This window comes from Anoplopoma fimbria, chromosome 15, assembly GCF_027596085.1.
Source record: "Anoplopoma fimbria isolate UVic2021 breed Golden Eagle Sablefish chromosome 15, Afim_UVic_2022, whole genome shotgun sequence".
Taxonomy (NCBI): domain Eukaryota; kingdom Metazoa; phylum Chordata; class Actinopteri; order Perciformes; family Anoplopomatidae; genus Anoplopoma; species Anoplopoma fimbria.
Genome location: NC_072463.1, coordinates 12,173,562 through 12,189,580, shown reverse-complemented (window position 1 = coordinate 12,189,580; position 16,019 = coordinate 12,173,562). Strand labels below are relative to the sequence as shown.

General features: G+C 44.2%; 2 protein-coding genes across 2 annotated transcripts; one reads left to right on the top strand and one right to left on the bottom strand.

Moving 5' to 3' along the window:
- Positions 1-59: 59 nt before the first annotated feature.
- lrit3b (leucine-rich repeat, immunoglobulin-like and transmembrane domains 3b) lies at positions 60-7,010 on the bottom strand. Its single transcript, XM_054614334.1, has 6 exons — positions 6,901-7,010; positions 4,284-4,658; positions 4,090-4,175; positions 1,344-1,637; positions 1,192-1,251; positions 60-526 (listed from the first exon to the last, which is right to left on the bottom strand). Exons 1-6 carry the CDS (start codon positions 7,008-7,010, stop codon positions 60-62), a joined length of 1,392 nt encoding a protein of 463 aa, XP_054470309.1.
- Positions 7,011-12,613: 5,603 nt separating this feature from the next.
- Positions 12,614-15,077, top strand: fam241a (family with sequence similarity 241 member A). The gene is made up of 2 exons (XM_054614199.1): positions 12,614-12,754; positions 14,687-15,077. Exons 1-2 carry the CDS (start codon positions 12,683-12,685, stop codon positions 14,966-14,968), a joined length of 354 nt encoding a protein of 117 aa, XP_054470174.1. The 5' UTR covers positions 12,614-12,682; the 3' UTR covers positions 14,969-15,077.
- The last annotated feature ends 942 nt before the right edge of the window (positions 15,078-16,019 follow it).

Below are 16,019 nucleotides of genomic sequence, written 5' to 3'. Positions count from 1 at the left end.
GTTTTATTTGCTATACGTTGAGGAAGTCAACCAAGGACCCAGACCAACTTCAGTGTATCTCATACAAGTGTCTTTGACAATAGTGCAGTTGTAGAGTTGTCTGGGGGCTCAGGTGAAGACTTGACGGATGTCGACGTCTTTGCATCTGTTAGGTTCAGTTTAAGCCTCTTAATGTACTTGTTTATGGGGACAATTCTTGGTGAAAGATTAGGAGCCGCCTGGGTCTTTTTAATGGAAGGTGGGGTAACGTTTTGAAGTATCTGATTGTCCCTCACTGAGGGGACATTGGTAGGAGTCTGGTTGGGCTTCCTGTATTTTGATGTTGATTTGGGTGGAGTCTTTTGGGACTTCTTTTTTGGAAGACGGGATAGTCTCGAGACTCCCACCACCCTCAGTTTGATGGGGGCTTCAGATATCCCTGCCATGTTCCGTGCCAGGCAGCGATATTCGCCAGCATCCTTGTATGATAACCCGTTCAGGCTGATTATCGACCAGCGAACGCCCACTCGAGGAGATTGCTGCATAACTGGAACATGAGAAAAGTTGCACAATCTTAGCTCTCAGCACACTTTACCAGTCTTTTCCCCCCAAGTACAGCTTAGAGTTCTACACAGACCTAGCTAAATCCAAGTGGTAGTCCCAATTGGAGACCTGAACCAAACCCGAAGAAACATTTTGCTTTAGCGGGCATAGTGCTTCTACTCAATGGCCGTTCTAAGGATAGGGCAAGGCTGATATTGGACCCCCTACTGGCCCACTGTGGCCAATATTTTTGTATTTTTTTCACCCGACATTCATCTCCAAAGAGGGGGAATTGAAAATATCAACAAACCCATTTTTTTCCCCGCCCAAAATGTTTTGCTCTGGCTGGGGGTTTCTCGGCTGAAGAATTTTTGAAATGGGGTTACAAATAATTTCAGCAGTGTTGCATGTGCCTTGAAAGGAGTTTTTTGATCTGCTTTCTCCCCAAACAACTTCACTTAAGCTTTAAATTGTGTTTAGTTGCATCCAGTTTTCACCATAGCGCTTGTGTACTGAAATTACATCTAAGAAGTATGCAACAATTGTGTGCTTTAAAAGTAATGGTTTGGATTTATAGTCTAACCCATAGAGCCCATTGGCCCACACTGGATTGAAGATAATATAAACGTGAACCCTGGATCCTAAAAGAGACAAGATAGCACCACTTACAACTGTCCAAATTCCTGGGTAGCTGATCAGAGTTCGTGAGGTTGTCTTGTTTGCAACAATCTGCACAAAGAACCAAATCAAAACATGACATGACATGATGCTAAGATCTGAGTCACTCCACCATCAGCTCATAGTGAGCCCGGATTGCTCACCAGTGTAGGCCGAGGTTTTGATCCAGGTCAGGGTCGGTGTTGGGTAGCCGGTGGCATCACAGCGAAGGATGACGTTGCTGCCCAGTGGAGAGATGACCCTGGTGACCGCAGGCTGCACTGAAGGCCTCGTACAGCGGGACAGCTCTGTCTGGGTCAGAAGCATCCCTAACTGACCCGGAGACATGCGACACACCAGCAGCTGGTCCATGAGGACCACAGGACTCCCATAGGAAATGGACAAGGATATCACCATGGAGATCTGGCAGTCACACAACCAGGGGTTGTCATGGAGACCTGGATATTCAGAACAAATTGGCTTATTTATTGTCATGTTTGTGTCATAAATTGGGTAGAAAACATTGTTTTAATGGCAGGTTTATAATTTTTCCCGTAATGTTTAGTCTTGGTGTGCTTTGAAACATCCTGACAGATATATTTTCACAATAAAAACTGGTAACAGTGATGTCTGTTTTCTATCCATGTCTGGCAGTTTGCTTTACAGACACTTTTTTAGCATGTTGTCAGAAATAGGGGTGTTTAGGGGCCTGCATCCGCTAAAATAAATGTAATACACTGATATTTGCGGTGGGAAAGAGGTTTACCTTTGTTTTTCATCAATAGATTATCAATATGTAGAGTTTATTTCTAATACTTTGAGGGATTTGGCTCGAAGAAGGTTCAAGCTATGAGTCAATGTGATCTCATCCCTTATAATATATAATGGTGTTTGCCATATGGTTTTGCGTAGTATCTTGACGCAGAAGGTTTGCGCGTGGATAACGTTGTGAAGCAGTTCAATTAGGTTAAGGCAACAAAACCACTTAGCTAAGGTTAGAAAAACGCTTCTTAAAAAACTTAAGCTATGTACATACAGTGGGGCAAAAAAGTATTTAGTCAGCCACCAATTGTGCAAGTTCTCCCACTTAAAAAGATGAGAGAGGCCTGTAATGTTCATCATAGGTATACCTAAACTATGAGAGACAAAATGAGAAAAGAAATTCCTGAAAATCACATTGTCTGATTTTTAAAGAATATATTTGCAAATTATGGTGGAAAATAAGTATTTGGTCAATAACAAAAGTTCATCTCAATACTTTGTTATATACCCTTTGTTGGCAATGACAGAGGTCAAACGTTTTCTGTAAGTCTTCACAAGCTTTTCACACACTGTTGCTGGTATTTTGGCCCATTCCTCCGTGCAGATCTCCTCTAGAGCAGTGATGTTTTGGGGCTGTCGCTGGGCAACACGGACTTTCAACTCCCTCCACAGATTTTCTATGGGGTTGAGATCTGGAGACTGGCTAGGCCACTCCAGGACCTTGAAATGCTTCTTACGAAGCCACTCCTTCGGTGTGTTTGGGATCATTGTCATGCTGAAAGACCCAGCCACGTTTCATCTTCAATGCCCTTGCTGATGGAAGGAGGTTTTCACTCAAAATCTCACGATACATGGCCCCATTCATTCTTTCCTTTACACGGATCAGTCGTCCTGGTCCCCTTGCAGAAAAACAACCCCAAAGCATGATGTTTCCACCCCCATGCTTCACAGTAGGTATGGTGTTCTTTGGATGCAACTCGGCATTCTTTCTCCTCCAAACACGACGAGTTGAGTTTTTACTATTTTGGTTTCATCTGACCATATGACATTCTCCCAATCCTCTTCTGGATCATCCAAATGCTCTCTAGCAAACTTCAGACGGGCCTGGACATGTACTGGCTTAAGCAGGGGGACACGTCTGGCACTGCAGGATTTGAGTCCCTGGCGGCGTAGTGTGTTACTGATGGTAGCCTTTGTTACTTTGGTCCCAGCTCTCTGCAGGTCATTCACTAGGTCCCCCCGTGTGGTTCTGGGATTTTTGTTCACCGTTCTTGTGATCATTTTGGCCCCACGGGGTGAGATCTTGCGTGGAGCCCCAGATCGAGGGAGATTATCAGTGGTCTTGTATGTCTTCCATTTTCTAATAATTGCTCCCACAGTTGATTTCTTCACACCAAGCTGCTTACCTATTGCAGATTCAGTCTTCCCAGCCTGGTGCAGGTCTACAATTTTGTTTCTGGTGTCCTTTGACAGCTCTTTGGTCTTGGCCATAGTGGAGTTTGGAGTGTGACTGTTTGAGGTTGTGGACAGGTGTCTTTTATACTGATAACAAGTTCAAACAGGTGCCATTAATACAGGTAACGAGTGGAGGACAGAGGAGCCTCTTAAAGAAGAAGTTACAGGTCTGTGAGAGCCAGAAATCTTGCTTGTTTGTAGGTGACCAAATACTTATTTTACAGAGGAATTTACCAATTAATTCATTAAAAATCCTACAATGTGATTTCCTGGATTCTTTCCCCCCATTCTGTCTCTCATAGTTGAAGTGTACCTATGATGAAAATTACAGGCGTCTCTCATCTTTTTAAGTGGGAGAACTTGCACAATTGGTGGCTGACTAAATACTTTTTTGCCCCACTGTAGGTGAACTCTCCTCTCCTACGATGCCCTAAATGGTCTGGCACTATCATATCTTGAGGAGCTCATGGTACCCTATTACCCCACTCTGCCATCCCAGAATGCAGGTAAGCTAACCTTAACTAACCATAACTAACTTGCATAGGTTAACTTATTAACTCTATTAGCAACATAATTCACTGAGAGATATTTACACATTGCCTACTTCATGTCTTTGCTGCTGTAAATCCAGTGTAGCTGCTTTAGACAGCAGTAGAATATAACGTGTCTTTATTGTTCCCAAACATACTTTACCCAAAATTCTTCTTTGTACTGGTGCTCCCTGTTGTCCTTGGAGAGGAAACCAAAGGTCCAGCAGCTCAACGGGCAGTATAGTCAGCCTGAGGAGAGGAGGGCAGACGGGGATAGAAAAGTTGAACATACCTGTTGAATACTACGGACAGCTCTGTAGCTCTTTATATCATAGGCTACGTGGCTTCTGGACACACCTGTTGCTGGACAGGTCGAGGTAGGTGATGTTGGGTAGAAAGAGAGCGGCGTGGGCAGGAAGGCTGGACAGACGGTTGTTGTGGAGACCCAGTGTCTGGAGGCGTGGCATGTCCCTGAGGCCCTCCCAGGGGAAGGATGTCAGGAGGTTTCCTTCCAGGCGCAACTCACGCAGGGCCTTCAGGTTGACAAAGCTGCTGGGGTGGACTGTTGTGATGGAGTTGTAGGTCAGCCACAGGAAACGCAGCTCCGACAGGTTGTAGAAGGCTGCCCGGTGCACCCTGGTGATCGGGGTCTTCTCCAGACGCAGTTTTACCGTATCAGCTGGGACGTTAATGGGAACGGCTGAGATTCCCGGGTCACTGCACTGCACCGACCTGTGAGGTTAAACACAAACTAAACTTACAGATAAAGACATCGACGTGTGTTTTCTGAGGTCATTTACACTATTTTATGAGGTTTGTATTTTCTGTAAAGATGACACATACAGTGCAAATACCATCAGAGTGAATGCTCAGACACCATTAGGGTTGTCTGATGCTTTTGATTGGCTACTTATGATAGATTTATTATAGTTACTATGAGGATGTTTTATTGTATACAAACATATATCTGTTATATTTGTTTGTCACTTTTCTGACCAAAGTGTGTGCGTCTATGGGAGGCCTTACAAACATGATGAATGCATTTCCTGCCTGGAAATTAATTTCCACCTTTTCTTTTTTTAGTTGGTATCATATTCATATTTTATATTGAGCCGTATCAAAAAGTTAACGTTTACCTTGTTCAATTAATCTTGTGATTTCATGTAAAACTAAATTATTCATTTGAATTTAAAACCAAATGAAGAAAAACAATTATTATTATTGTATAATTAAATGAAATGACCTTTTTTATGTATTTTTCTTAACGTGGAGTTTTATAATGTTTATTTTTTAATTTTTTTTATTGACCAATGTATTAATTGGTTATAATGTTGTAAAGTATAACAGTTCCACTGGCTCTCTCTGGGCTCTATACTTTTACTCCACATCACTATATCATATTTTCAGAATCAGAGGACTTCCTTGCCAAACCTGCTCAGATAAACTCATGCATGTGTTTGTTGTGAGCAGGCTTCCACACACTCTAGATCTCAGCTGCACCAGTTCTGACCAGGACAAAAAAGATCAGCCCATATATCTCCAGTCCTCTGAAACCTTCATTGGTTTCCTGTTGTTTCCCAGATTACACTTCAAAATCCTCCTTGGGGTTTACAAAGCAGTGGCTGGTCTGGCTCCACTGCAGGCCTCTCAGACATGCTGTGAGTTTTTTAACCCCAGCAGATCTCTCCGGTCACACGGTGGAAATCTCCTCCATGTGTCTAGAGCACTTTCTAAGTCTGTAGTGATGGCTTTCAGTATTTATGCACCTTAAGAATGGAACAGTCTGCCTGCTGAATGTAGACTTGCTCAAACATTGTGCTCTGTCTAAACAAACTTCTTTTGGGTATTTTCTTAGATGGACACACCATATTTGTACAGTATTCTTGTTTGTATTACATTACATTACATTACAGTCATTTAGCAGACGCTTTTATCCAAAGCGACTTACAGGCGTACGTATATGTTTGTTTATGTGTATATATGGATGGATGTCTCTTTTTGGTATTTTATTTGGTTTTTATGTAAAACACTCTGAACTGCTTTTGTATGATACGATGCTATAAAATAGATAATTAATCCGAAATGAATTACAGTCAGTTGTTCTCTCTGGTAAAAAAAACTTTGTGTGTGTTGTATGTGTTCTGTATACAACATTAAGAGGATAAATATAGCATATTACTATTATCTATGTAAAGTTATAGAGGAGTAAAGTCTACCTTAGCAGAGAATAAAGTCACCCTCCCTCTGTGTGTGTTGTAATCCGAGCTTCTCTTTGCTTCGTTTTAGTAGTGGGTACTGCTGTGCACTGCTCTCATAGCCATGTTGAGTGCCGTGTGGAGGCAATCCCTCAATCATGGATTTGCTCTGAATTCCCTACTCATCTCCTTTACTTAAAACAACTAGAAAACAAACTAAAATAAGTACTTTTTGGTATTTGCATGTATTTGTCCAATATTTAAAAGTATCCAAAAATTGATAAATGAATAATGTATTCATTAAATTATTTATATAAATGTATTTATTTATTATTAAATTATTACAATAAAACTGAGAATTATTTTTTTATTCTTATGTAAATAGATCAATAAATATATTACTTTAAATTGTTCTATTTCTAAGACATTTTATTTAATAACATTTTTAATTGAAAGAATGATACAATGTGTTGTTACCAGATTCTGTGCATGTTATCTGTATTATCCTATTGCTATTATAATGTTAACTAATATTACACCTTTCTTTTGCAATATGGGATACCATTCAGTGACTAATATTTACCTATAACCAAATGTGTCAGTGATGACATCACTAAATATAACATGTGCCGCATTAGCACTACTATGTTGGTCCCTTAGAGCTTCAATACTTAGATTATTAGAATATAATGCACTATAATGAGTTGTGTTGGTCAGAAGCAAATAACTCGCGCACACATAAATACACAAAGATGAGAATGAAATCAGCCTCACTCGACCTGAGCGCTGCTGCTCCACTCTCCCCATACGTGCAGGCACACAGAGCTGGACAGGATTGGGCCGCCGACAGATGGGACTGCAAGATGTGAACCAGGACCAGCAGATACATCCTTCATCAGTCAAACCAAATACCCAGACAGGCACTTTGTAACTCCATATTCCCAGTCCTCTCCAGTCTGAGGTCTGCTACCACAGTGCAGAGTGAAACTGAATCCCAGATTAGCTGGGATTACACTATTTACAAGCGGCGTGTAATCCCACGCCTCGCTGTCAGAAGAACAAATCACAACATCAGAACAAGCCCAAGCCTTTTTTGGGGGCCTTGAGGAAAATGTGATCCCACCAACCCAACCCTGTAGAGTGTTTCATATTGAGCATTATACATCACACAGCGGTCCTGCATTCATCATTTTATTTATAAGAAAAAGTACTGAAGTGTTGTGAGCAAAATGTGCTAAAAGTACATATCATGCATAAAAATGACCCCTTTGAGTGTTACAGTATTTTATGTATCAATCATTTGTTATTGCTGCATTAATCTTTAAAGATAATATTTTACGGGGTTGTTTAATGCAAAAAAATAACCTTCCTATGTATCCTAGTGTTGACCACATTCTAAATAGTGACATTCTCATTCATGCAACGTGATCATATTGGTATTTTGAGGGAGCTGACCCTCGGTTCCTTTAACCCTTTCTGATAAACCCCCTCCCAAGCATCAAGGCTTCTTCTTAGGACATCCCTGCCACCAACACCAACGCTTATTTAATTATCTATTTTTAATACTGCATAATATGCTCCGTTGTGACATTTTTATTGACTACGTGCCAGTGGAAGAACAATCCACTCTGCACTTTTAGTATTAATGACATTTAAAGCGAATTTAAGAAACTTTAATTTTGTGTTGTTTGGCGGTCCCTGTGGACTAAAGTGGTAGTGTTTCTGAGCAGCAGAGTCCCTTTAGAAAACCTCTTAATTTACTGCAGCAGGGTCTGACAGTCTGACCCGCTCAGTCCTGGTTCTGGTTCTCCCGTGCCTCCCTTCCCTCCAGCAGGCCTCAGCAATACAGCCTGGGTCTCCAGCAGCGTGGTGTCGGTGCTGGCTCCTTGTGGGGACCGGAGGAGCAGAGAGGAGAAGCTCTGCTCCTGGAGGAGGAGGAGGCACTACTCTACTTCATGTCCTACTCCCTCTCCCTCTCCTCTCCCCCTTACTTCCTCCACCTACCCACATGGTTTCTACCCGTAGTCACCTCCGCTCCCTCTCCCCCGCTGATCTTTCCTCTTCCGTTACCTCTGCCCTCCCTTCTCTCTTCTATCCCCCGATACTGCTACTGATCTTCTCCTCTCCACCCTTTCCTCCTCTTTGGACAGCCTCTGTCCCTTCACCTCCAGGCCTGCACGGCCAACTCCTCCTGCCCCATGGCTGTCGGACTCAGTGCGTACTGATAGACGGAGCCTAAGAGCGGCTGAGCGTAAATGGAGAACAGGCAAACTCCCGGAGGACCTTCTTAACTTCCAATCTCTCCTTTCCACTTTTTCCTCCTCTCTAGCTACTGCTAAAGCGGCTTTTTTCCGCTCAAAAATCCTAACCTCTGCTTCCAATCCTAAAAACTCTTTGAAACTTTCTCTTCACTCCTCCAACCCCCACCCCCTCCTCCTACTTCCTCCCTTCTCCCGGATGATTTCGCCAACTTCTTTGACAAGAAGGTAAACGATATCAGATCCTCCTTCTCTCAGCCCCCCTCTCCCTGTCCACCCTCTCCCTCTCTACCCTCTCCAGCTCTTCCCCCTCAGCTCCCCCTTCCCTCTCCACACCCCATCTTACCCTACTTTGCTCCCCTCTCCCCTAACGAGGTCCTTGACCTTGTTACATCTAACCGCCCCACCACGTGCTCCCTTGACCCGATCCCCTCCCCTCTTCTTCAGTCTATTGCCACTGAACTCCTTCCTTTCCTCACCCACCTCATCAACACATCTCTCGTCTCGGGATGCTTTCCCTCGGCTTTCAAGACTGCCAGAGTCACCCCCCTTCTGAAAAAACCATCACTTGACCCCTCTGATGTCAAGAACTTCAGACCGGTTTCTCTTCTACCCTTTCTATCCAAAACACTTGAACGCGCTGTCTCTAAACAACTGTCTTCCTACCTCCACCAGAACAACCTCTTGGACCCCCACCAGTCCGGGTTCAAGGTGGGTCACTCGTCAGAGACGGCCCTCCTTGCGGTGACAGAGTCACTTCACGCTGCGAGAGCGAACTCTCTCTCCTCTGTCCTGATTCTCCTGGACCTGTAGCGGCGTTTGACACAGTGAACCACCAGATCCTCCTCTCCACCCTCGAGGGGATGGGCATCTCAGGCTCTGCACTCTCCCTGCTTGCATCCTATCTGACAGGCCGATCCTACCAGGTGACATGGAGGGGGGCCGTGTCAGAACCACGCACGCTGACTACGGGGGTTCCACAAGGTTCAGTTCTGGGCCCCCTTCTCTTCTCGCTCTACACAACATCTCTGGGTTCTGTTATTCGCTCCCATGACTTCTCCTACCATTGTTATGCCGATGACACCCAGCTGGTCTTGTCATTTCCTCCCGGTGACACCCAAGTGGAGGCACGCATTGCTGCGTGCTTGGCTGACATCTCGAGGTGGATGGCGACACACCACCTGAAGCTGAACCTGGACAAAACCGAGCTACCTGGACGACCAACTGTCGTTCTCAGCAAACATTGCATCGGTCACACGCTCCTGCAGATTCCTCCTCTACAACATCAGGAGGATTCGCCCCTTCCTCACTGAGGAGACGGCGCAGGTGCTCATCCAGGCTCTGGTCATCTCCCGCCTGGACTACTGCAACTCACTACTTGCCGGAGCCCCGGCGTCGGCCATCAGACCTCTGGAGCTCGTCCAGAAAGCTGCAGCACGTCTGGTGTTCAATCGCCCCAAGTTCTCTCACACAACTTCCCTTCTCCGTTCCCTACACTGGCTCCCTGTAAGAGCTCGCATCCAGTTTAAGACTCTGGTGCTAGCCTACAGGGCAGTGAAAGGAACAGCTCCTTCCTATCTCCAGGCCTTGGTCAAGCCCTACACCCCCGCCCGACCACTTCGCTCTGCTGCCTCGGGGCGATTGGTTGCCCCGTCGCTCAGAGGTCCCTGCGGCCGATCCACCCGGTCACAGCTTTTTTCTGTCCTGGCCCCTCAGTGGTGGAATGAACTCCCCACTGACGTCAGGACAGCAGAGTCGCTGCCCATCTTTAGGCGCAGGCTGAAAACACTCTCTTCAAGAAGTACTACCCGGAGCCTTCCTCGTAGCACTTATTGCACTCGTATTAGTTGCTGCACTTACTGTATTCGTATCAGTTCGCTGCACTTATTGAATTTGTATTTGTTTACTGCACTTATCCTATTCGTAGTAGTTTGTAGCACTTACTATATTCGGATTAGTCTGTTGCAATTATTGTTTTCATAGTAATCTGCCTCTGCACTATACTTTTGCTCTGGCTTATGCTTTGAGATGCTTGTTTAAGAAAGGAGATGCACTTATGACTTCTGGTGACTAGTAGTTCTCTTGAATACCTATGTTGAATACACTTCCTGTAAGTGCTTTGGATAAAAGCGTCTGCTAAATGACTGTAATGTAATGTAATGTAATGAGGAGGAGGAGGAGGAGGAGCTGCTGCTGCTGCTGCTGCCGGGAGCTGAGCTCTCCTCCTTCCTCCGGAGCTCCAACTGCAGGTCGAAGGCTGCGGTGAAGCCGGATCTGGGTCAGCCCAGGGTGGACTGGTCTCTGCTGGAGTCTGAGCTGAAATAGTTTCTGGTGAACTTGCATGATTTCATTTGATTTCAGCAGAATCCGACCCGGTGGCACCGATGACGAGCATTAAGAATAACTATATAGAAATAGACAATCTTCTCTCTGGTTTTCTTGTTTACTGATGGAGGTCAGATAGAGGATCAGTATTGAATTGATCCTGTTTCAGAAGCAGTTCAAAGTTCCTCACAGTATTTTTAAGATGCATAAATGCTGTGTATTGGTGTGATGTGCTTTGTCTTTTATGTTATTGCCAAAGACACATTTCCATATTATGCAAACCTTATGCACAATTCATTCTTCTGGATCTGATGTAAAAATGACAGTATTTTGCATCGCAATAGTCTCCAATCATTTGACCTGTGTTTCATATGTGAACGTCAGAGATGGGGACTTGAACTCTGAACTTGGAAACAAGTCGCACACAATTGAGACTTGGCTTGCAAAGAATGACTTTGTGTGCATCTCTGTGTTTGAAAGGCTATAGATACGTGCACAGTAGATTATGAGCTGTCATTAGATGGAGACCTGGTGTTAAGATATGATACGGTTGTAGGTAAATATGTAACAGTTATTATCGGATGACTAATAATGTTAACAACATTGGTTTATGCTCTTAGAGCAGGGGTGGGCAATTATTTTTCCCAGGGGGCCAAATGAGCAACTGAAAATATTTTGGATGGCTTCGGGCCAAAATGCCGAACTCAATTATGCATAATATACATTTTATTTCTATATAAAAAGCAGTAAATGGCATTGTTTTGACCGCTGGTAAGAGTGTATGTTATTATTTGGCAATTAAAAGGTGAGGTTAGCTTTCAAAAATATCATTTATTCAAATAGAATTTCCAAAATGATAAACAAAATGTGAAACATTTGACTCATTTTCAGTCACATTAATAACAAAGGGCATTTTGAGTTTCATATACTATTGAAACAAGGATTTTCTTAGCTTTCTAAAGACATCACATCATCTTTGTAGCCAAAATAAACAAGACATGTCTCTGAACTGTGTAACTGTGTAAAGAAAAGTGTCCCAGTTTTGTAGCCTTTTTGACTTTACATGCCTATATTAAACATTTAATGTTTTCAGAACTGTAAACAGGCGACATGCTCCCCACAAACCAAACACACAGGTTCACCCTTGACTTCAGTAAAGAAAACATTAGTAGTCCATATTTGTTTGAAAGTTCTGCTTTCGTTATCCACTTTCCTCTTTCTGGCATGAGCCGACATGTTCGCATGTTTCAGGGTGACACGGAAGGAAGACAGGTTGTCAATCACACGCATTTCACGTGCACAGTTGACGTGCACGATTGCGTGCACTGTGAGAATAAATGGGCTTCAAAATAAAAGCAATGCGGTTTTAGTCCACCCATAAGATAATTAGAAAATATGTTTTATTTTCTAATTATCATGTAATCTTTCGCGGGCCGGTCAGAATCATCCCGCGGGCCGTACAATGCCCAGGTCTGTCTTAGAGGCTTGTTTATGCCTTCTGGTGACTAGTAGTTCTCTTGAATACCTATGTTGAATACACTTATTGTAAGTCGCTTTGGATAAAAGCGTCTGCTAAATGACTGTAATGTAATGTAATGTAATGTATATTTTCCTGTTTCTCTGAGTAGTGTTTGATATCCATTTCAGAGACAAAATACAGTTATTTACTTTAAAGTGTCCATTGTTTGTATTTTATCCATAAAGCCTGTTAGGAGCAGTGCATAACTTGTGAGCACATTTCTTGTATGTGTTCTAATTCAGTGCTTGTGCACGTGGACAGCCTGTAATCCACGCAGCTCTTCTTTAGGTGGCGCGCGCAGACACGCACAGAACCGCCGGCGTTGCGGCTCCGCGATTGGACGGAGTTGAGCTGCGTCGGGAGCGCGCCTCGGGTCGCTCGAGGTGGACATTGGACGGCGCGCGCCGTCAATCACTCCGCCCGCATGTTGTGATTCCCGTCAGCGGAGCAGCGGAGACGATGTCCGCCGCAGACCAGCAGGGCGCGTTACCGGAGACCCAGAGGCCGGCCACGACCCAGCAGCGGCACCGGGTAAAGCAGGAGCCCCGACGGGCACGGGGCGTTCAGGGACAGACTGGAGGGTCGGGTTTCCGCGTTGCCGGGTCTCTTTGAGTCAGTCAGACAGACACACGGGATGTGACGCTGTATGAGCGAGGTCACGTGATGTCAGGGCTTATTAAACAGTGCTGGTGTTTCCTCTCCAGCCTCTCTCTCTGTGTGTGTGTGTGTGTGTGTGTGTGTGTGTGTGTGTGTGTGTGTGTGTGTGTGTGTGTGTGTGTGTGTGTGTGTGTGTGTGTGTGTGTGTGTGTGTGAGAGAGAGAGAGAGAGAGAGTGTGTGTTTGTGTGTGTGTGTGAGAGAGAGAGAGAGTGTGTGTGTGTGTGTGTGTGTGTGTCTGTGTGTGTGTGAGAGAGAGAGAGAGAGTGTGTGTGTGTGTCTGTGTGTGTGTGTGTGTGTGTGTGTGTTCACATGTCACGTGTCCACTTTAAATCAGTTGCTCTTTCTATGTAGTTTGGTGTCATTATCTCTTTTACTCATTTGTCAGTCTGATAACTATAATTGTAAGCCTATATTGTCACAACTTATTACTCATGTAAGGTTATCTGGTGCTACTATTATTATACATGAACACAATGGGAGGTCAGACCGCTCATAACAAACTACATTGAAGTCTTGGTGCATTTCAGCCTTTACTTTATAACAAATCATTTTATTGTGTTCCTACAGGTTTGTCATTGTGCAACAATTATGCCAATTGTTAGGGTTCATTACGACTTTTAGTTGAAACTGGCATTAGTACTAGGTTGCTTCTGAAACCATATTTTTAACACACAAACTTGATCTATGTACCAATGTAACCCTCTGTGATGTTTGCCCACTTAAGGGGGATTCAGGAGGAAGGTTCTAAGTTTCTTTTCCCCTTTTGTCTGTTAGATGACTGTTTAAATGTTGGTACAGCCCATGTTGTGCTGCTCTCCAGAAGACAATTTGTTTTCCCCGTCTGTGGCTCATTCTGTTCATAACGACGCTGTGTGAGCAGTTCAGAAAGTCAGCAGGTGGAGTTGTATTCAAGCGACTGCGGTGTGTGTCATTGCAGACGTGATGGGGTGCGTCTCACAACACTAATCATTCCTCAGTGAACGGGATTACGTCACTGATTCAGTTAGGTTGTGCATAGAAGGGGCAGTGATGGCACAGCTCAGAGGATTACATCGTCATCAACGAGTCAAGAAAGAAGGGATGTAGTGGCGGGAAAAGAAAAAGGATTCAGTTTACAAGCTGTTTATTGCTACATCCATACAATGCCATTCACATTTCCCAGATGCTTAATGCAGTTAATAAAAAAAAAACCAGTTAGATAAGGTGATAATAAAAGCATTAACACTGGTTAGTATGCGGTCTGGGCTCGCTAACTGGCCCACCTCAATCTGAAATGTAGTGATGTCACTTCAAGTCAGTGCACATCATGAGGAAACAGCCATGCTGCTTCTTTCTTTTTTTGGAATGCATTCTGGGAATTATCTAGGGAGGTGGGGCTCTAATGCGGAAGTCAGTGTAATTACTGGTGTGTTACGTGTACTGTTACAGCTGGGAACAGTGTAACCTTTTATTTTTATGAACATGTTCTGTAAATAGAAATGGGAGGTCATGATAATAATAATAATAATAACTTTATTTATATAGCACCTTTTAAAAACAAGGTTTACAAAGTGCTTTGACAGACCAGCCAGCAAGACAGTGCATAAGAAACAAAATGAAATAACAAGTGACAATCAAATAAACAAATAAATAAACATAGTTGTATGAAGAGACGATGAATGGTTATAGTACGTTTGAACAAGGCTCGACAGCACAAGTTATTAATGTATGAGATAGTGGTGGTGGTGGTGGTAAATAATGACCTTACCAGAATCGTGTGAGTGTCCATGTGTATTATTAACCTGTCCTGATCCTCGTCTCCACAGGCCGATGGCAGCCGGACCCATGATCCCAGCGCCGGATGGCCCCACCTGGACGACCCCACCACCAGAGAGCCTCGGCTGGACGACTGTGAGCGGATGGGCACCCTGTTCGGGATGCTCAACAAGTGCATGCGGAGGATGGGTTTCAGCCAGATGTACTTTGGGGACAAGATCGTGGAACCGGTAGTGATTGTGTTCTTCTGGCTGCTGCTCTGGTTCCTGGGCATCCAGGCGCTGGGACTGGTGGGAACTCTGTGCATCATCATCATCTACATCCAGAAGTAAAGGGAGCGGACGGTGCGAGTGGAGCCTGCTGTTTTTCTTTGTTTGACGCTTAGCATACGCAGGATTTCATGCCAACGGGTGTTTGGATTGGAATCTGCAGTGGGTCTGTGCTTTTTTTGTGGTGGTAGGGGGGGGTCAGCTGTTGAGAGCTCTGCTCTGTAGTGATGCTGGCTTCAGCAGGGTTCTAGAAATGGTTTGAAGCGTGTTCAGTCTGAGTAAATCCAAAGCTGGATCCTTTCTTCAGGATTGTCTTAGTGATCTGAGCGTAACTGTCCTGCTGCTATCTTTACGGGATGCTGTTGGTCAGCTGATTCAAAGGAACAGGAAGACGCTACGGGAACAGCTTCTGCTTGAATCAACGTGAAGGCCGGGAGTCCCAGCTCTCAGAAAACAGAACCGCTCACATATCTGTGCGTGTGAGTGTTTCACTGCAAAAGTTTAGAGATCTTTGCCAACACACAGTTTGTTAACGTGGTGTGCATACAAACAGTAATATGACTCCAATAATCAATCATAAGAAACAGTGTCTGAATGTAAAGCCGAATGTTCTCTTGAAACCTTTTTGCTGTAAAATGTTTACTTTGTAATAGATACTTGGGATGCACAATATATTGATGGCTGATGAATGATATTATGTAAATATTAGTTTTGTTCCAATGCTGGATTTCCAGCAGGTGACTTCCAGTTATGCAGATATTATGCAAAAGATGTGGAGTGTAGTTCTAGATAGGTAAGCCATCGCTGTCTACACTTGTCTTTTCAATTCGGCTCGGATGGTGACCAACGTTTGATAAATTGTCCCGATTGTGTCCACGTGCAGTCCACACCTCCCTGAGATCCCAACTCAATGCAAGCCAGGCCACCTCGGCTCTCTGTCCGTATCTGATCGGTCCTGAAATGACACGTGAATAGGTACGGGGGGGGGGGGCTCTTCATGTCAAGGGAGCCGACAGACATGTGAGTGATATCTCACACTGACGGAGAGATAAATTGATAAACTGAGATGAAAACGTGCGTTTCGCATTGGAAACTAAATGTGTAAAAAGGATTA

Bases quoted from the DNA above. Each gene is read 5' to 3' on its own strand.
- fam241a (XM_054614199.1), top strand. From the start codon at position 12,683: ATGTCCGCCGCAGACCAGCAGGGCGCGTTACCGGAGACCCAGAGGCCG. The intron at 12,755-14,686 runs GTAAAGCAGGAG...TCGTCTCCACAG, and splicing joins CGACCCAGCAGCGGCACCGG to GCCGATGGCAGCCGGACCCA.
- lrit3b (XM_054614334.1), bottom strand. From the start codon at position 7,010: ATGTATCTGCTGGTCCTGGTTCACATCTTGCAGTCCCATCTGTCGGCG. The intron at 4,659-6,900 runs GTCGAGTGAGGC...TTAACCTCACAG, and splicing joins AGTGGAGCAGCAGCGCTCAG to GTCGGTGCAGTGCAGTGACC. The intron at 527-1,191 runs GTAAGTGGTGCT...CTCATGTTCCAG, and splicing joins ACCCAGGAATTTGGACAGTT to TTATGCAGCAATCTCCTCGA.